This window comes from Otolemur garnettii, unplaced genomic scaffold (assembly GCF_000181295.1).
Source record: "Otolemur garnettii isolate 467f Iridium unplaced genomic scaffold, OtoGar3 scaffold00006, whole genome shotgun sequence".
NCBI lineage: Eukaryota > Metazoa > Chordata > Mammalia > Primates > Galagidae > Otolemur > Otolemur garnettii.
Window position 1 is genome coordinate 19,767,180 of NW_003852401.1, and position 20,719 is coordinate 19,787,898.

At 42.4% G+C, this 20,719-nt stretch overlaps 1 protein-coding gene across 4 annotated transcripts in view; it reads right to left on the reverse strand.

Moving 5' to 3' along the window:
• Positions 1-12,552: 12,552 nt before the first annotated feature.
• KDM4C (lysine demethylase 4C) overlaps positions 12,553-20,719 on the reverse strand; it is a 424,788-nt gene continuing 416,621 nt past the window's right edge. For 2 of the 4 annotated variants that reach the window (XR_002771056.1, XM_003782886.2), the window contains 2 exons: positions 19,084-19,176; positions 12,553-13,653 (listed from right to left, as the gene is read on the reverse strand). Coding sequence is in view for 3 of the 4 variants with exons in the window: in XM_003782886.2 (XP_003782934.1) it covers positions 13,477-13,653; positions 19,084-19,176 (270 nt within the window). In the remaining variant the exon portion in view is untranslated. The remainder of the gene's footprint in view (positions 13,654-19,083; positions 19,177-20,719) is intronic. The other 2 variants (XM_023507997.1, XM_023507998.1) reach the window with 1 other exon arrangement.

Here is a 20,719-nt window from a genome sequence, read left to right on the forward strand (position 1 = left end):
CTCTGCCCATTCACATAATGAAGACTCCCCTGGAAGTCCCCTCCACCATACCATTTCCGCTCATGGGACTTTAAGGATTCAACTTCCTGAAAAAATTAAATAGAGGGTCAGTGCCTGTGGCTCAAAGGAGTAGGGCGCCAGCCCCATATGCCGGAGGTAGTGGGTTCAAACCCAGCCCTGGCCAAAAACTGCAAAAAAAAAATTATATGGAAAAATTTCCTCCCTGATCACTTAGGGCCTCTCTTGTGGAGATTGGCTCTCTTTGGAGCCACAGGGAAAGAATAATAAGCACTGTGTTCAATTTCTCATTGGCAGCCCCAGAATTGTTATCCCAGGCTCTCAGGTGGTATAGCTAGGAAATATAAAATCCAAATGCCTTTAGGTCAGAGAGGGAGCATCCTGGCATCTACACACAGGTATATGCATTATGAATGCACAGTGTGCATCGTGGAGGTAAGCCTCTTTCAAGAACATGAAGGTCCTGGAGCTGAAGAAGGTCAAAGAATAACAGGGAGGAAGAGAAGAAAGCTATGCAGCACGAGTCTCTGTGTTTTATTTACTACTGAGTGCAAAAGAAGACAAAACACATTTGGAGAATCAGTGGGAGAGACCAGCTTTCGTATCTTAAGGATACAGAGAACCGTCAGGAAAGAATTACCCTAAAGCAGGAATTGGGTACTAGAGCTTGTAACCAGTAACTCAGCCATTGAAGGGGAAGGATGATTTTGCATCTGGTTAAGATGTCCTCAACTCTGGACCCCAGGCATGGCCCAGGGTAACTACCCTCTCCAGAGCCCTTTTTTAAAGGTGTCCTTTCTACATTAAATCATCTTGCTGATAACACAAGACCTCAAAGCCTAGCTCAGCAAATGGTCCTGAGTGGGAACCTGACCCCAAGGTAGTCAATAAAGGCTAAAGGAGAATGTGAGGTAGTGTGAAAGAAAAGCCCTCAAGTAGGGAAAAGCCAACTAAGTTAGCCAATAGGATTCCTTAATCAATTTGTTCAATTTGTTTAATTTATTCCACACATATATTTATTGAACACCAGCTTTGTATAGACACTTTTAAAAAATCTTATTTAATAAATGCCTCTGTTTCATGTACTCTGTCCCAGACACTAACCTGCTAGCTATATAAACATTAATTCATTTAATTCTCAGAATAACCCTATAAGTTAACTACTATTATTATCCTCCCCCTTTTATTTTGATAAAAAGTCTCACCATGTTGCCCTGGGTAGAGTGCTGTGGCTCCAGCCTAGCTCACAGAACCCTCAAACTCCTGGACTTAAGTAATCCTCTTGCCTCAGCCTCCTGAGTACCTAGAACTATAGGCACCCACCACAGTGCCCAGGTAGTTTTTCTATTTTTAGCAGAGATGGGGTATTGCTTTTGCTCAGGCTGGTCTCGAACTCCTGAGCTCAGGCAATCCACCCACCTCAGCCTCCCAGAGTGCCAGGATTACAGGCATGAGCCACCACACATGGCCTTATTATCTCCCTTTTGAAGGTAAAAAGAAAATCCAAAAAACTAAGGTACAGAGAATCTAAGTAAGTTACCCTAAGGAGTATTAATCAATTAATTATTAAGTGGTAGAGTTATTCCTCTAAGTATTAGAATAGTATTAGAATCAACAGCAAAAGAAACCTGAATCTATGACCTCCTCAAACTTACTTTCTACCGATGAGTTTTGGTCTAGACGTTTGAAGGGTCAAGTTTCTGGTACTTGGAGTAAAAGCTGAAAACAATCCAACAGTGAAGGCTGACAGCACAGGCCATATGGCAGCAGAGGAGTTAGAAAGAAATTCAAGGAAGGTGACTGCAGGTGATAGAAAAGTTAAAGGTCAGTGACCTGGGAGTGGGGCCCAACAGAGACACATGTCACACGAAGGACCTGCTACTGCCATCTATGTCATGTCTATGAAGCCCAGATCTTCCTAGCACCCTGGGAGGCCCAGGTACGTGGCAGACTTTTCCATCCTCTTATCCATCCCTACAATAAGATCACCAGTACTGAAGTCACAAGTTTTGCTCATATCCCTAGCCTCCAACAGTCAGCCCCATGGAGCCCTAATGCCATATGCGAGAAAGGACTGTAAGAAACGAAATCCAAAAATACAGCATGTACACAAAGAATGTCCTTGAGAGGTCAAGAGCATGAAATTGCACTGCTTTGGGACAAGCACCACCACACAGAGAGCCACACAGGTGGGATGACAATTCTTTCTGCTTCAGAGAACAGCTCACACTAGCTCAGCAACAGCCGGGTGGAAGGGGTGGGCATCCCACTGTCCTAGCCCTACAATCCCCACCTCCAGCCAGCAGGGGCCAGCAGCACATCCTGCATCTCAAGAACTACCTCAGCAGCATGGTCACTCTGGTCCACATATGTGATGTGAGGTAGTGTCAGCACTATCAACAGGGCACAGAAGAAAGGCTCTGTCCCTCCACCTAGAGTACAACGAAGGCTGAGGAAGCTGATATTTCTGAAGTTATGTTAGGGAAGAAACAGCAAAATGGCAGTTACCATGCAAAGCCAAGAGGATTGATTATGAAAACTTCTGAGCTGCCTGCCCCTTGGGGACTCTCAAAAACAAGTGGGGAGCATTTGATAGGAAGTTGGACATATGTAATAGCACCTTGTAGTCAAAATGAAAGTAATGTTTTGTTTTTTTGAAAAACTGAGAATCTCCTTATCTTTTAGGGTGAATAACCAGGGGTGCATATGAATAATTCCTTTCTTTGATAGTCCTTTGTCTCACCCTAGTCAATGCCATGCTGCTAAGGGAAGGCTGAGTTTAGAAAGCTGAGCCAAGTCACCTTGGTCCTCATTCTCACCTCTGCTGTGTCTCAGGAAGCCATATTCCAGGGCACTGAGTCAACCCCTATGCTGGTAGGGAACATTCTGCAGGAGGCTTCAGCCATTCTGATACTAGTGGGAAGAGTTTCTTGGCAAGAGCCTGTTCCAAGGAATGTGGTCCATTAGGTAGGAGAGTTAGCAATAGCCAGAATCCTAAGCTTTTCATAGCTGGAAAGTTCCATAGGAATGGCCTTTCCCTAATATCACAGATGGGGACGCTAGTTCAATTTTAGATGACTTCGCAGGAATTTCAAGTGACCAGGCCCTTCTCCCAAATCAGGCCTTACCAGCTCCTAAGAGCGCCAGCACCCCATCTTATCTCATCTATGTCCTCCAGAGTTGAGTGTTTAGGGCACTACTTAGGAAAGTTTGTATTTGATCAGAAACTCCCGCCTTAGTGAGCTCTTGGTCTTCAGCATGTCAAGGTCCCAAGAAGTTGAAAGATTGATAATGATGATGATGAAAAATAGTAGTAATAGTAGCAGCTCCCACTTTTTGAGCTGAGCAATATGCCAAATAGTTTATATATACAGGTGGCAGTAAAGTTCGTGTGCAATTCAAAATAGTTGCACACAAACTTTATGGCCACCCTGTATATCCTCTCACTCTTAAGAAATAGGTATTGTTATTCCCATTATATGATGGAAACACTGAGGTTCAAAAGCCAAGAGATGCATCCTGAGTCACAAAGTTATTAAATGATAGATTAAATGATTTATACCCAGATCTGCCTGATGATGAAGCCCATCCCTCCTTACCTTAGATGCTGCTGAAGATCCACTTTCTCATGTTAGAAAAAAAAAGGGAGATCAGATGCACATGAGGCTGGACGCACTGGACTAGGAGAACTTTTCTACCATAGTTTTCTGTAGCTGGTTCTCATTTGCCAGTTCCATTTGCCCCTCATCTTCTTGGAGGTCCCAAGCATTTTCTACAGACTAGGGGTTAAGGGAAACCCTGGCAATTTAAAAATCTTCTTAAATTCAAAAAATATCATTGATTTATCTAGGGGAGAGAGAAAAACAAGAACAGAAAGAGGTCTGGAGAATCAGTCTTGAGGAAAATCAAGTCAACCACATTCACTATCCTATTCATTTTCTAACCCATTTAAATGGGATTCTAATTGTATAAAACAACTAATTTTGTTCATTAAGGTTCAATTAAATTCATCTGAAACTCAGTATAATGGCATTGTTGTTGAACAGCGATATTAAAAATGAAACATAATCTCTCTTGACTCAATTTCCTTTGACAAAATCAAGTTCAGCTACTAATGAGCCTGCGATCCCAGGCTTCTTTTATAAATGGCAACAAAGGGTGCCCGATTTTGAACAGCAGTTTTTTTATTACCATCAACAACAGCCATTTCCTTTGTTACCAAAATACACAGAAATGATTATGAGGCCGTTTTTTCTCATTATGGCTTTGATTTGGGGAGGAAAAAAAATCATGAAATAAATAGCTTTATAATCATATCACAGTAAAGTCACACATTCAGAGTCCACAGGGGGTGGCCTCAAAGCCCTGATGTAGGGCATTCTGTGGACCGAGCAGACATTTCAATTTCCAACCCTTTCATGTCCCAGACATTTCCTCCCCTAGAGGACATATCTCTTTGTTCCAGGGCAAACAAGAATGCTTCTCCCTACCACACTGGCTCATTTCCCTATCTTTTTGTAGCCTTTGGGTAGAAACTGTTTGCTCTCTGGGGTCACAAAAGCAAGGAACAGTCTGTATAGGATGAGCCTGCCTTGGCAGAGAGCCTTCTCAGCCCTATCTGTGGGCCCCCACTGGAAAGGCAAGATGTGACCATTTCCCTCCTCAGGCCCCTGCTGTGTTCACAGCTAACCTTGTCTGGCACTGTCCCCTCCCCTGGTCAGTAGTAGGTCTACTCTCAAACCCAGTGATGTCAATTTAGTGCCAAAAGCTAAGACAAATGCTATGGGTCCCTAACCCAGTGCCAGGGTGCTCCAGAGAAACAGAACCAATAGGAGATGAAATGGAGATGGAGACACAGATAGAGATCTGACAAGAGGGAATCTGTCCGGGGAGTTGGCTTGCATGATTATAGAGGCTGGAGCGCCAGAGTGCGAGTGTCATGTCTCAGTCCCAGCTGGAAGGCCTGAGAACTGAGGAGCTGTTGGTGCAAGTCCTAGAGTGCTAAGGTCAGAGAATCTGGGCTTCTGATGGTCAAGGCAGGGGAAGCTGGGTGTCCCTTGCTTCTCCTGAAGAGAGCGAGCCAGTCACCTTTGCTCTGCCTTTCTGTTCTACCCAGGCCCTCAGCCCATTGGATGGTGCCTACCCACACGGGGTGGGGATGAATATTCCTTATTATGTCTCCCGACCCAAATGCTGATCATTCTGGAAACAACCTCATAGACACACCCAGTAATAATGCTTTGCTAGTTATTCCATCAAGTTGACACCTAAAATTAACCATCATAACCATCATACCCCATGAGAACATAAGTCTGGCCACGTGGCATTCAATAAATCAAGTGTCTGGCATTCAACCAAGCTTAGTGAAGGTCTGCCACATGCAGGGAATCACAGGGAACAGGGAGATCAATAAGGCCTCCTGTGGAGCAGGGGTGGGTAGTGAGTGTAAAATTAGAATGTGGTCCATAAACCCATATCCGAAGCCCTGAGAATTAGATTTGTTTTGTGTGAATTCACAATTTTTAAGAGTTTAGAAAAGTAATTTCTCTCAATGAATCCTGAACAATAAAAAAAGAAGTAATTTCTTACCTCACATCCTGTACTACCTAACACCCCACATATGAATATCCAGTAGTGATATGTTTGCATATTCCTACTAAAGGAATAAGTAAGGAATATAAACAGCCTTGTTCAGTACAGGTCAGGCCAAATTTTGCTTCTAAATGAGTTATGAGTCATGAAAAATCTTCTGGGAGAAAAGAAAGTTCAAAGAAGACCCACCTGGGAGGGGAAAGAAGTAGCATTCTGATGTGGAATATTCTGAATGACTAGATCAGTCTGACTCTATGCTCCGGGGTCACCTTGCACCCTGGAAGGAACAAAGGTGCAGTGAACTGAGAGCGGCTGATCTCTCAGGGTATGAGAGGCCTGTCACTCAATGTGGGGCCGGGGAGTCATCTTTCTCCAAAGAGCTGCTGCAAGAAGATTGTGCTCCAGTGATGCTGGTGGCCTCTGGGCCTGAGGACCAGACCCTCCACAGGCTCTGGAGCTCAACCTTCTAGGGAAGCTCTGTGGCAGGATGTGTCCTTCCCCTTCATAGTCTTTTCCACTAAAAAGACCCCCCACAACACCTCCCTCAGTCACAAGCCAGGCCAAATATTTGGCCAGCTATTAATATATATTCTTTGCAAATAGGTGCATATATTAAATAATGTTGTAAGAAGAACTCTTCATAACAATATAGTCTTACGAAAATATTCACTGAATGCCTTAGTCTTTAGGAGTTGTGGCAGAAACACACTGAATTTTTTTTTTAATGCTGTAGTATTTTAAGACAGAATGAAGACTCTTCAGTGAAAACTAAGTAGTTAATTGTAGAATTAGCTAGCAACAATGGCTATGTGACCTCATGAATATACTACAAACCACTGGATTGTACATCTTAAAAGAGGCAATTTTATGGTATATGGATTATCAATTAAAAAGAAAAAACTAAACAGTTAAAGGAAACAAATTGATTCAACAAAATGACTTGCAGCTCTACTCTACTCCCATGACTGCACTCTGAACCATCTCACCCCTGGAATCTCAAATGAAATCTTAAGCCAGTACCTCTGCTTCAGACCAGGACTCCTAATCTCCAAATCCTTTCAGCCTCCCTCCTGCTATGTCAGCCTCACAGTTGTTTTAGAGTCTTACTGATGCTGTAATTACTGACCACAAATTCAGTAGTTCAAAACAACGCAAGAGGGGAGGTGGGGGACTGGGTGGGGGGAGGGGGATTGGAGGGATCACTTCTGAGGTTTATCTTACAAGGGTACAAGTGAATCTTTTTAAGAGTAGAATGTGAACGTTTTAAAATAATAACTAAGAAAATGACATGAAGGCTATGTTAACCAGTTTGATGGAAGTGTTTTGGATTGTGTGTGAAAACCCCACACTGTACCCCAGAAGTGCATTAATGTACATAATTACTATTCAATTAAAAAAAATTAATAAAATAAAATAAAAAACAACACAAAAGTATCTTCTGGTAGTTCGGGGGACCAGAAGTCTGTTTCACGGGGCTAATGTCAAGGTCTCAGCAAGGCTAGTTCCTTATAGAGGCTGTAGGGAACGATCCCTTTCCTTGCCTTTTCCGCCACCTACGTTCCTTTACTTTGGCCCCTTCCTCTATCTTCAAAGGCGGTTTCAATCATGTAGCCCTCTCTGTCTCTGCCTCCCTCTTAGGAGGAAACTTGTGATTACATTGAGCCCAACCAGATAATCCAGGATAATCTCCCTATCTCAAGATCTTTAACTTAATAGCATCTACAAAGTCCCTTTTGCCATGTAAGGTAGCACACTCATAGGTTCTGAGGATTAGGCTGTGGCCATTCTGGGGGGCCATTATTGAGTCTTCCATTGCCATCCACTTCTACAGAGTTTCTATTTTCTCCTGTCAGTCCTTTCTGGATATCAACTGTTTTCCTTATACAACCCAGAGAATGGGTTGAAAGACACTATTCTCTCTCTCCAGCACCTTCAGTTCTCTGACACCCTCTTCCTTTCACCAAACCCACCTGGAAACTCCCTCCTGGACCAGGTCTATCATCCACTTTCACTGGGCTTACAGTCAGGAATTTGGTCTTTCCTGTGTAAGACTAACTTCTCCAACTCTGCTCTTAATCCTATAATTACTCTCTTTAGATCTCCTATCTCTGCCTTTCAACTCAGCCCTTACTTTTAGAATAAGTTCTTTTTTCCCATCAAAAAGAAAAATGGTTTCTTGTTCTGGACTTACTTCTCCCTAGCTAAGTGTAGCTAGAATCCTGGATATAACACAACAAATAATCACAGGAGGACTACAATATGTTAAAAAGGAGGGCAGACTAATGAGAGACTTCAGGACTTAGGGAAGTATACAGTGGTAAATTCTCTCGGTTTGCTTTTCACTGCCTTTACGTCCCAGATGTCACACTGGAGAATGCTGTGAACCAGAACCATCCACAGGCGAAGAAAATTTAAAAAGGCAAAAAAGCCCCAGGACAAACCTGCTCTCTCCACCCAAAGAATGGAGAAAGGGGCAGCACAACAGGACAGAAACCCTTTAGACGATGCTCTTCCTCCCATCATCAAACCCAAGGATGCCCCCACCTCTATGGTGTCAGTGAAGACCAAGTGGGGAGTTTGCGTTCCTACACCAGGTGACAGCATATGACCCAGGATGATTTTTCCCTCCCAGCTTCCCATAACTGTCTGTGGAGACTGGGTCGGGAGTCTGGATCCCTGTCTCCCAACTTAGTAGCATTGCCTTCATTGCCAGAATAATGTCAGTAGAGACTGAGTGGAATTTCCCCACAGGGACAGGCAGGACCCCTCACCCACCCAACTAGAGAATTGAAGGAGGACATTGGAGAGGAGGGAGCTAGAGAAAGGATTCTTTACACCTGCAAGGGAACTTGCTTACCCTCCACTCATGAAACTCACCTATGCTAATTGACAATGGTTGGGGAATTGAGCTGAAGTGTGGAACAGTACCCAGGTTTTCAAAGTGGCCTCTGGGTAGCACACAGAAAAAAGCAGATCAGAAGAGTACTCACTCTAAGGTTCTGAAAACTGCACTGTCCTTGGACTCACAGCCCGCAGTAATAGGCCAGGACAGGAGCAGCAGACCTAAACAGGGTGGCTGATGACTAAAAGAGAAGATTTAAATAGGGTCTTCTAAGATGATATCTAAAATGTCCAGGTCACAGTTGAATCACTCGTCATATCAAGATGCAGGACAATCACAACCTAAACAAGAAAAGACGATCAGCAGACACCGACACCAAGATAAACCAGATATTGGAACTGTCTGACATCTTAAAAGTGTTTCAGTGAACAATTAGGAACACTCTTAAGATAAATGAAATCTCTGCAGAGGAACACAAAGATGTAAAAGACAAACCAATGGAAATTATAAAGCTGAAAAATACAACAATCAAAACAAAAAAGCTCACTCAGTGGGCTTAATACTAGTAGAGGGGACAGAGCGATGGAAGGTGGGTTGCAGAGAGGAGGGGAGTCTTGAGGGCAGATCAATAACTTTTATCCAATCCGAACAGAGAGAAAATAAACTTAAAAGATCCTCAGGGACCTGTGAAATAACAAAAGACCCAACATTTGCATCATCAAAGTCTGAGAGGGAAAGTGCATATATATAAAAATATATATTCATATAGTATGTGTGTATAGTCCATAAAATGTGGCTGAAAATTCTCCAAATTCGGTGAAAGACCAAGAAGTTGAACAAATCCCAAGCAGGGTGAACCCTAAGAAATCAAAGCCAAGGTACATCATTATCAAACTTCTGAAAACTAAACACAAAGGATAAAATCTTAAAAGCAGCTAGAAAGAGAAATAACATATGACTAATAGGGGAACAACAGTTAGGAGAACAGATTTCTTAGCTAAAAATCACTTGAAATGCTCTCAAGCTATTGGCTTCCTAATCTTACTTTGATTTATAGCATTTTCTGTTGACCACTCCTCCTTTTTGAAACACCTCTTCCCTTGAGATCTGAGACACCACAGCACCCTGGGTTTCCCATCTCACCACCCTTCCCAGCACCCATTCACAGGTCGTGTTTTCCTACCTAACTACCTTTAGCCATTCCCAAGGTTCTGATCTCAGTTCTCTGTTCTTCTCATGTGACATGTTCTCTCTCAAAGTAGCCTCCCCTCCAGCCTCCTAGATCTTTACTTATTTTAAAAGTCATGTTGACTAAAGTGTAATTTACATAACATTCACCCATTTTAGTGTTCAGTTCTATAAATTCTGACAAATATATACAGTCCTATGCCCACTCTCCTACTCATTAATTATAATTCCCGTCATCCCCAAAAGTTCCTTGTTGCCCCCTTCTTGTTACCCCTCTCCCCACCTGTAGTCCTTGGCAATCACTGGATTTGTTTTCTGACTATAGTTTTGCCTTTGCCAAAATACAATTTTCATGTACTTTGCGAAGTCTACCCATAAAGATAATGCCTCCATATGGATATATCTAGTGCTAACCTCTCTCTTGAGCTTCAAACTCATCTCTTTGGTATCTTTTGTTTGAGTCAGACTTAGGATCTTTTTTCCTCATGCATTGAAAAGGATGAGTGATACAAAAGTTATTAACCTCTCCGAGCCTTAGTTTCACTTCATAAAAGAGGGTAATGGTTCTTTGCTGATTGACTGGGGAGGTTAAATAAGATAAATGCCACCAAGGAGGCTAAAGGCTAGCTGTACACAACAGAGGCTCAATACAACATTAGTATCAGCTGCTCTTGACGGAGTTTCATTTCCTCAAAGGCACCTGTACTTTCAGAGGATGGAACATGGGGTTTCTGGGTCATCAAGTTCAGTTGCTGGAGAGTTCAAGCCTCCGCAGAGGCCAGAAATCATTTCCCCCACTGGCCAGTGCTGTGTTCCTATGACATGCCGGGCGAGAGAATGTGTAACACTCCGATGACTGCACATCTGAATTCTCAGAAAGACTTTGTAGCACAAGTGAGTCTTGCAACCAACCAATTACTTCCTATAATGAGAACGCCTCAGGATCTCTGGTTAGCTTCAAGTTTATGGGGCTGATTTATATCTGAAATGAAGATTGTTTCATTTCAGATCCCTTTTACTTAAAGGCAAAAATAAAGCACAATGTTATCTTGCAGCAGATACCGCTCTCATGATTATTCATAAGGCCTCCAGGGCATTCACAGTAACACGTGCATGAGCAGCCTGTTTCACGTGGAGAGAAGTGGCAGACCCTTTCATTTCTACATAGTTTTGTATTCTCGGTTTCCATATTTTCACTGGTATGAGCCAGTAGCAATTCATACTATATTCTGAGAAGTCATATGATACTTCTGTGGATGCTGCTTCTCAATTTCTCTCTAGTTGAACTAAAAGAAAAAAAAAATCCCTTAATAACAGTAAACTGACAAGGATCACATTGTTCTCATTTCAAACACACATAAAGGAATAAAAATGTTATGAAATATGCCAGGCACTTTTTACTAATCCCTTAACCTCCAGAGAAAGGGATTGCGATTAGTATTACATTAGAATTGTCACAGCTAAGCAATTAAAAAAAAAAATGCTAGAACTGATTTTATGCTATACATATATGCTAAAAATGCAGGTAGTGTAACACAAAGAAATTAAAATTACAATTCAGATTTCACACTGTAAGTGAAAAAGGTTTAAGAGTCTGTCTGGTCATAGAACTAATCATTACTTTATGCAAGACGCAGTGAAACAAAGGTGCCTTTCTCAATAGCCAGATTGTGTTTGTGACCAGCACTATTTTGCTAAGGCCATATACAGTGGTACTTGGTTATAGCAACATTAGTTAAGTGAGACCATAAAACAGGGCTGTATTTGAGATCACATCACACTCTGCACATTTTCTCCCTGTGGTGGCCAATCAGAATCTTGCTGACAGGCAAACTTGTACAAAACAAATGATCCTATTTAGATTAATTCTTCTTAATGCCTTACACAGGCCTACTTTCCTGGCATGTCATGGAGTGAGAAGGCCAGTTCTATTCAAAACCCAGAGAATTCAAGCTTGATTACTTGATCGGATATACGACTATACTGATAGAGAACATGGAGTGCTCAGCCTTTGTAAAAATAAGGCTGGTGAGCTCTACCCCAGCCCAGAGTTCAGCCATGGAGCACTCTGGAAAAATGAGCACCCAGCCAGGGAGTGGCCTAGAGAATTGAGTTTTAGCTCAGTATTGTTGTTCCTTCTCTCATCAGTAAGAGGATATGTCCACACTCTTTGCCATGAAACTGTGAAATGCCCCTGCCACCTCTCCCAATCCCTGGCCCAATCACCATCCCCCAGAGACCTGAAACGGGCTTACCCACCTGGCCTCACTTGCTCTCTGCCAGCGACTTGAGAAAAACATACCTGGGGTGAGCCTGCTGGGTGCACAGGATGATGGGAGGCACGAGGAGCATATGTGAGAGCTGGCCCAAGCCAAGGTCAGCACAGCTGCCCAGCCAAGCTCTGCCTAGATCTGCCAACTTGCTGGCTCAGGAGCAAAACAAATGCTTCTTGCCGCAGGCCACCAAGATTTTGTTGTTTGCTATGCAGCAAAATTGTGGCCCTGATGAACAGAAGCGGTCACTAAAACCTATGTACCCCTGGGCCATCCCTTTCCCTGCCTGCCCTCTACTCCTCACACAATGAGGGAGGGACTGGAGGACCTCTAGTTCTCTTCTAATGACACCTGGGGCCCAGGAGCCCTGGGATGAAGAGTGCTCTAGATTCAAGGGTCTGACATTTATTCAGGGCCTAGAAGAGGAACTAAGGAACACACTTCAGCTGGCCCTGAAGTGGACAGGCAGAGGAGCCTTACCTCTCCCTAAGGTGTTGCCATAAACCTGCGCAGAGGTATGGAACCAGACATGGATGGGAGGAAGGTCTGACAACCCTGGGCTGCCATATGTCTTGACACCAACAAAACTTGTTTTTCTGTTGTTTTAAACCCAGACAAATAAACAAGTCAGAGACAGGATTGGAGAAAATGGAAATCTTTATTTTTAAACACTAGTACATTTTCAGGCTGTTTTAAAAAGGAAAAATCATGTTACATTAGTTCAAAACTATGCATCAAAGCATATTTATTTAAACTCTAATTTTACAAACACATAATGAAAGAAACATATATTTTATAAATATCTACTCAGAATATGTATTATGAAAAAAAGTGTTTAAAAATAACAGCCCAGATCTCCCTCTTTTAAATATATAAAATTCCCATACAATTCATAAGAATTCTTCCTCAGGAGCCAAAAATTTCATTTCAGAAAGGCCAACAACTCAGTTCTCATCAGACACAATCAAAAGCAATAGGAATATAAAAAAATGTAAAAGTTCTGTACAAGGGAAATATAGATAGCACACGGGTAAATCTCATTACCATACATGCCATTTATGTTTTAAAAATGTTTTATAAAAACTGCCATTTAAAACCAGTAAGTGAGAGTACTTCCCTGACTGTGGAAAATATATAAATTATCACCCTCCCACCTGGGCAACGAGGCTCCTACCTGCTGGAGCTGGGGGAGAGAAGTCTCTGCGTGTTTCCTAACTGGGGCAGAAGCCACACACGGGACCCTCGTCCTTTCTGGCAGTGGCTTTTTCTAGGGGGACGATTCACTAGTGTTGCCTTTCACTTAGAAAAATTCTTTGGGATCACAGAAGATAACTACTGACAAGTGAAAGTAAGACTAGGGGATGACTTCAGATTGCAGCATCCAATTAATAATATGTGTATTTTGTACTTTTGGTGACCAAACTGGAAGCCTGATTCACCACTGTCAGAGACACACCTCGTCACCTACCCCAGTGAAACTCAGAGCACAGCACCAAGGCTGTCCCTTCATCTTCTCTCTTCCGACCCAAGCTGATCCACTGCCTGCAGCAATGGATATACAGGCTACTGTCTCTTCTGACACTTCTTCTGGAAGGAGCTCTTCAAAAAAGTGCGGTACACGGGGTCATCCACATATTCATTCTTAAACCTGGAGCTCAGGACTCTTTGCCTCTTTCGCTCCCCTTGGATTATGTCTGCTCCATAAAATGTGTCTTCAAATCGCATATCAGAGGCTGTGGACTAAAAGCAGCCAGCGTTACGTCACAGAAGGACATGGCATCTGACTCAGTCAGTGGGGCCTAGAACTGCCAGCTCCAGGGAGCAGGGCCCAGCCAAGGCTCTGGATTCTCTCTGACCTCCCCACCCTGACTCAGTCTAGAGAGAAAAGGTGGCTCCACTTAGCCCTACCTTCTATACGATTTCCAACCTATCACCCCACGCTCCACCCCCAGGGACCTTCCCTAAAAAGAAGCAGGATTAAAGTCTTCTCTTTCCAAATCTTCCTCACTCTCCCTCTCTTCTCTGGCTCCTGCCCACCAAGGTTTTATTTTGTTTTGTTTTGAGACAGTCTTACTCTGTTCACCTGGGTAGAGTGCCACCGTGGTGTCATAGGTCACAGCAACCTCAAACTCTTGGGCTCTGGAGTAGCACTACTGTGGCTGGCTAGTTTTTTCTATTTTTAATAGAGATGAGGTCTTATTTTGCTCAGGTTGGTCTCAAACTCCTGAGCTCAAGGAATCATTCCACCTTAGCCTCACAGAGTGCTAGGATTAGACACAAGCCACCATGCCCGGCCCTAACAAGGTTTTGGACAAACCTGTCAACAGTCATCTCCAATTCACCTTTATTCCTATCTACTTTTGCACCTTGGCCCCTACCCTTTCTGTCAAACTCTTCTTGATACAGTCCTAGTTGCTAATTCCTATGACAAGTCCCTAAGTGTCCTAAAGTGTTCAAAGTCATTCCTAAATTGACTTGACTGCTCTGCCACCTAACTACTGCTTGAAGCTCCCTTCTCTGTCACTTTATAAACCCTTCCTCCTGCTTCTCCTCCCCCTCTGGCTGCTCAGTTTTGATGTCTCAGGGCTTCCCTTTCTTAACTATCTGCTCTACTCTGATGCCCCTGGCTGTCATGTTTGGCCTTCTCTCCACATGTCCTCCCAGTCCTCTGTGCCCACGCTCGTGGCTTCGGTGTCTGTGTTGACTCTGAGGATGCGCACATCTCTTGCTCCAGCTCGGCTGTCCTGTGCTCAGGCCTACTAGCCCCGGCCCGGCAGGCACCTCAGAGGCACTGCAAATCAACCTGTCCTAAACTGAACTCAAAGCCTTCCTTTTCCATCTCCATCCTTCCTATAGCCCACAAGCAGCACCCATCCAGTTGTACTAGTAGAAACCCAAAAGATTTCCCCTAGTCCCCCCACTGTTTAAGGTCCCTCCTATCTATACCCCAAAGCCCTCCATCCTTTTGCCTGTTTCCCTGCAGAGACCCCATGGAGCAGGCCCCCATACTTCCTCTCCAAACCACTGCAACACATGCTGTTCCCCAACCTACTTCCTGCAGGACCACTGGAACAAACTCTCTGAAAGCCCTTTTGTTATGTGGCTCTGTGTGAGCATCCACATATGACCCTGATCATAAATTTTCAACCACCCTACAACTTTCAAGATGACACCCTGCTCCCTCGGCTGGACCTACATAACCTGGCATGATCTTGCCCCATGCTGTCTTTGGACTGAATTATTTGCAGGTCCCAGCCACACTTTCCTGGCTCAGGGCCTCATACTTCTCTGCCTTTGGACACACCATTTTCTTTCCACAGACAAACTAGAGGGCTCTCTCTACCGATCAGTGCAGTGGAACCAGGGCAGTACAGAGGGAAGGGGCAGGCAAGCCTCTGGGGAACCCTCTAAGAGTGAGGATGCTAGGGACTCAGAATCCCACTCTGTATGAGATCCCAACACAAACACGCCCAGCACTTAGTTCAGTGTTCGCTGAGTGAAGGATTTGGGCTTTTTCCCTGATTGGTAAAGCCTATGGTCTACATACATTAAGGCACAATTTTTGCTTCCTAATTTCCCATTACTTTCCCACCTAAAAGGTTTTCAATGAGGTGGATGAATTTTGATGATACTAACGCACAGTGCATCTCACTGTGTCATGGATACCACCTCTCCTGGTTGGTGACAGTGGTAGTGTCCAGCTTTTAAGACTTGAAAACACATGTTCCATTATGAAGAAGAGAAAAACAAGAGAACTGCATAAGGAAGCCTGGGAAAAAAATGGATCCAACTATAAGGCTGTCCACATTCCCCAGCAGTCCATGAGATAGCTACCAGGGTCACAGACTACATCCATGGCTTCCCCCCAATACTTCCTGGTTTCACTAAAGACAAAAGCTAGGAGATGGTGGGTTGGTTGGGTACCCTCTACCATTAGGGGTACTTTTGTTTCATTCCTTCTTGGCAAAATACTTCCTCTGAGTGATCTTTCAGTTTTTTAAGTGCTAAAGTTATCAAAGGAGAAAATAAAACATCAATGAAAGTGTTACCACTGTGAGGGAACAGCAAAAGTCGGCTTCTCAAATACAATAATAAAACCCATTTACCAGGAGTGCCAGCTAATTATGCGCTGTTGCTATGGTTATTCTGTAAGACAATAAAAGGTAATGGGGCTGTTTCTGAAGTGAGTGGAAAGAGCCCAGCACAATCACTAAGGTGGACTGCTGACTCTTTTGAAAAATTTCTCCCCTAGTCAGCGTGTGTCTGGGTGAGCCAAAGTCATTAAAACACGAAGGCCTCCTGATGAGGGCTGCTAACCTACCTCCTTAAAAACAAAAAAGATTTCTCTACCCATAAAATATCTTCCATCAATGAGTTTTCTAATTAGATTTGTTTCACCAACTGGAAAAAAACAGCAATCATGGCCAGACTAACCAAGGGCTGAGGGCTATATGCCACCCTGAAGGGAAAGCCAGCCAGCCACAGCAAGGGCGCAGACATCTTTGATTCAATAGCGACAGAGGCAGCACCCTGGATTCGTGACTGTGAGCCTGTGTTCCTGAAGATATTTTCTGCTAGACTTAGCTGTTGACACAACAGGTTATGTTCAGAATGTATGATTGTGATGTATATACTTTGTTTTTAATTAAAACATTTTCTCCTAGAAAAAAAAAAAGTTGAATGCTGTGTGCTTGATTAGAAAACTGAACCATAGAGCTGTGTTCAGATAAAGCCACAGGGGAAGGCATCCCGGTGTCTGAGCCAAATCCACTGTGGAACAGCTTTCTTCTAACGCAATTAAGAAACAGTATTTGAAATCTATGAGCAGGAACCTTAGCTATACCTGGATTAGAAAGCCAAAGACCCAAGAGATTTCGGGGGACTACCTACCTACTCCATTCCCCATACTGTAATCTAGGGGCTACAAAAAGGGAAAGAAAGGGAAGAGAGTCCAGGGCAGACGGGTAGAATGAGAGGCAGCTAGCTCTAAAATCTTGAAAAGGAAAGTTTTCCTCAAGAGATGTAAGGTCTCAGGACACTGACAAGTTATCTAGTTGTTTTTTTTTTTTTTTCTCTTGGCGGGGGAGGGGGGACCTTTGTTAAGATGTAGCTGATGTCTTTCTAATAGGAATATTTAATTTTCTCTTTCCTCCAGTTACTATCTGGTGGTTATGTATTAACAGGTGCGTGGGTCTCCTTCCAGCTCAATTTGTTATTGAGCGGGCTGCTCTCAACACCTCACTTTGAAGGACCTTCCTCAGGATGCAGCTCAGAGGAAAGTCCATGTCCACCTAATGCAGGTATCCTGCTGTCACCATTCCACCTGACATGAAAGGAACTGAATTTACAACTGAACATTAAGAAAACCCTTGGTTTCCCACCCCTAAAACAAATAATCTATAGTAATTCTATCACTGAGACAGGTATATTATCAGCATACACTGAAAACTAAGGGTATCACTTATTTAGGACTAAGAATGTCACTTACTTAGGAATAAAATGATCATTTTAGTGAGGAAAATCTCATCCATTCTAATTTCCCTAATCAGGCTGGGGGAGGGGGCAGCTCATGCTTGTAATCTTAGCACTCTGGGACATTAAGGCGGGAAGATTCCTTGAGCTCAGGAGTTCAAGAATAGCTTGAGTAGTAGCAAGACTCTAGCTCTACTAAAAATAGAAAAATTCCCCAGGCATGGTAGTGGGCACTTACAGTCCCAGCTATTTCAAGACTGAGGTAGTAGGATCACTTGAACCCAGGAGTTTAAAGTTGTAGTAAGCTAGGCTAAGGCCACAGCACTCTAGCCAGGATGACAGAGTGAGACTTTGTCTCCAAAAATTAAAAAAAAAAAAAAAAAAAAAAGACTCCCAAAAGCTCACTGTTCATGATTTATCATTTCATAGATATTGTGTACAGATGTAATTCTAAGGAAGTGTAACTGACTTCATTTTGGGGGTCCATAAAATATTTTCTGATACAATAATATGAAACAAATTATCATAAATTATACATATATATATATATATATATTTTTTTTTTTTTTTTTTGCAGTTTTTGGTCAGGGCTGAGTTTTAACCTACCACCTCTGGCATATGGGGCCAGTGCCCTACTCCTTTGAGCCACAGGTGCTGCCCTCACACATTATATTTTTTAACTTCAGGTTTGATTACTTGTCAATGTTTATCTTTTAATTGTAATAAGTGCCTGAAACTAATATATTCTTTTTTTAAAAACTGCTTTAGGCCAAGTGTGGTGGCTTACATGTGATCCTAGCACTTTTGGACTTTTAGAGACTGAGAGAGGAGGATGGCTTGGGGCTGGAGCTTGAGACCACCCTGAGCAAGCATAGGACCCTGTCTCTACAAAAAAAAAAAAAAAATAGAAGAATAAGAGGGTATGGCAGCATGCACCTATAGTCCCAGCTACTTGGGAGGCTAAGGCAAGATGATCTCTTGAGCCCAGGAATTTGAGGTTGCTGTGAGCTATGATGCTACTACTGCCTTCTAGTCTGGGTGACAGAGGGAGACTCTGTCTCAAAAAAACAAACAATGAAAAAAACCTACTTCAGTATTCCCACATCTAGTATTTAATCTTTGTTTATCCCTTTTATTATGAAAGTGAGTGCTTAATATAATTGTGAACTAATACATACATTAGGGATCTTCTGAGACAGAAGTTATTCTGTCTCAAAAGGCTACAGGAGACTAGACATTCCGTTACACCTATTCTTCTCTGTTCTCCTACTCAATACTTTCTTCTTCTTATGATTAATGCAAAATATTATGAGGGTACAAATGTTTTTGGTTACATGCATCAATTCTGTTGTGCTGATTACTCCCTTTTACTGCTGTTTACACTAATAAGATTGGGAACGCCTTGGTGGCACCTTTGTGTACCCCTGGTGCTTTGCACATTTTCAATAACTATTATTGTGTGTCAATAATGTTAACACAAAGAAGCATCATTTGACTTAGAAGAAAAGTAAGGGATATGCAATAGTTTCTCTATTTTGGGCCAAATTTGAAGATTGTATTCAATAGCTTTCAAAAAGGAAAAGTTGCATTGGCTTTCTTCAAAATTAATCCAAAGGCTTAAGTATTAATATGTTTCCTGCCAGGGAGAGGATGAAGAATTTACTTGGTGGGTCTTGAATGGCACTGGCCAGCACTTACAAACCGAGCTTTCACTCTCTTGGGTAACTCTTCATCTAAGGTGTAGATGTCTTCTCTCTTCATTGCTATCTGGGACCCATCTTCAAATTCAACCTAAGGAGAAACAAGACATCATGGTGTATATTAAAAAACAAGCAGTGACCATTTTTTTTAAGCATTTCCATTAACTACACACAGAAAAAAAAGATAAAAAGGACTTGAGTAGAATAAACAAGAGAACCAATTGACAACCAGATAAGATGATCTCTTTCCCTTATTCAACTAAAAACAAAAAATGTTTTAAAATAAGTCAAAATTCTTGAAAATGAGTGTCTTGGAATAAGGCATATGAAAACTTTATCCAACAAAGCCAAAACAGAGAGAAATACCTGTTGGTCAAAGGATTTCACAGAATATGAGATTGTGGCATATTCAGCATAAAAACAGGCTAGGTCTGTTAGCACAATTTGTTTAAGAGGCCATGACAACAGAACAAATGCAAAACATAAGGTGATGTATTTGCTCTTGTGTAACAATCCTCTCAGATAAAATAATTTCTCAAGATCTAACTTTCAAAACTTGCTTTTGTCAAATTCAGTCAAGCAGGCTAGGAAAGACCCAGTTTCTCAACTTCATAACATGTAAACCTCATCAATTGTGTGAATACATTATCAACTAAAACAAAAATGGCTAAAACTTTGTTCATGTTAATAAAATGGCACCAAATAATTTTATAACCAACTTTTCAACATTTCAGGAGGTTTTGTCAGAGAAAAGGTAACAGAAACTTAGAGTGTTTGGGTTTAATCCAACGTGAACTCTTCCAGGAGAAAACCTAAGTGAGGTGCTCAGGTTGAATACCTAATATGCTATAATGCTGAACAAACCATATTTTTGAAGTCCCTAAATTTTTTTGTTTGTCTGAATTCTTTAATTTTAAGACATAACATGTCTTATTTCATGCATGTATTTCTAGTTAGAAGTTAAGTTAAACCATGCGGTTGTGCTATGTTCATTAAAAAAATAATCTGCTGAAGTTTGAAATATGTGGTATTGCAAGTATTAACAGAATGTCCAACTGATAGCTGTACTTTTTATTAAAGAAGCACTCCCTGAGTGTGGGTGGATGATAACCACAAGCTCCTTGTGACATTAACTTGACTACATTTGTGCCAATGCACCACTAGTCTAGATGAGATGCCCAGGGGGTAGAGATATATGTCTTTCAGGCAAAAGCCACCAACTCCGGGCTGCTGGTAGATGAACAGCCATCACTGTCTTAAGCAAGATAAAATATACAATTCAATGTCTTACAACCCACATTACTACTAACATTAGATTAATATGGAATTAGATTTCTGTCACAGGAGAATGCTTGCTGTCACTTCCCAGAAGGCTGAATGAAGATGAGAAGGGTTTCCTTCCTGGCCTTGTTTGAGCAGAATGATTTCTTTAATATTTAATTAGGCCAAGGTGTCATCGTATTGTGCCTACTGTCTTTCGATCATTTGAAAATTCTAAAAGAGGGCTCGGCGCCTATAGCTCAACCGGCTAAGGCGCCAGCCATGTACACCTAAGGTGGTGGGTTCGAATCCCCAGCCCGGACCCGCCAAACAACAATGACGGCTGCAACCAAAAAATAGCCGGGCGTTGTGGC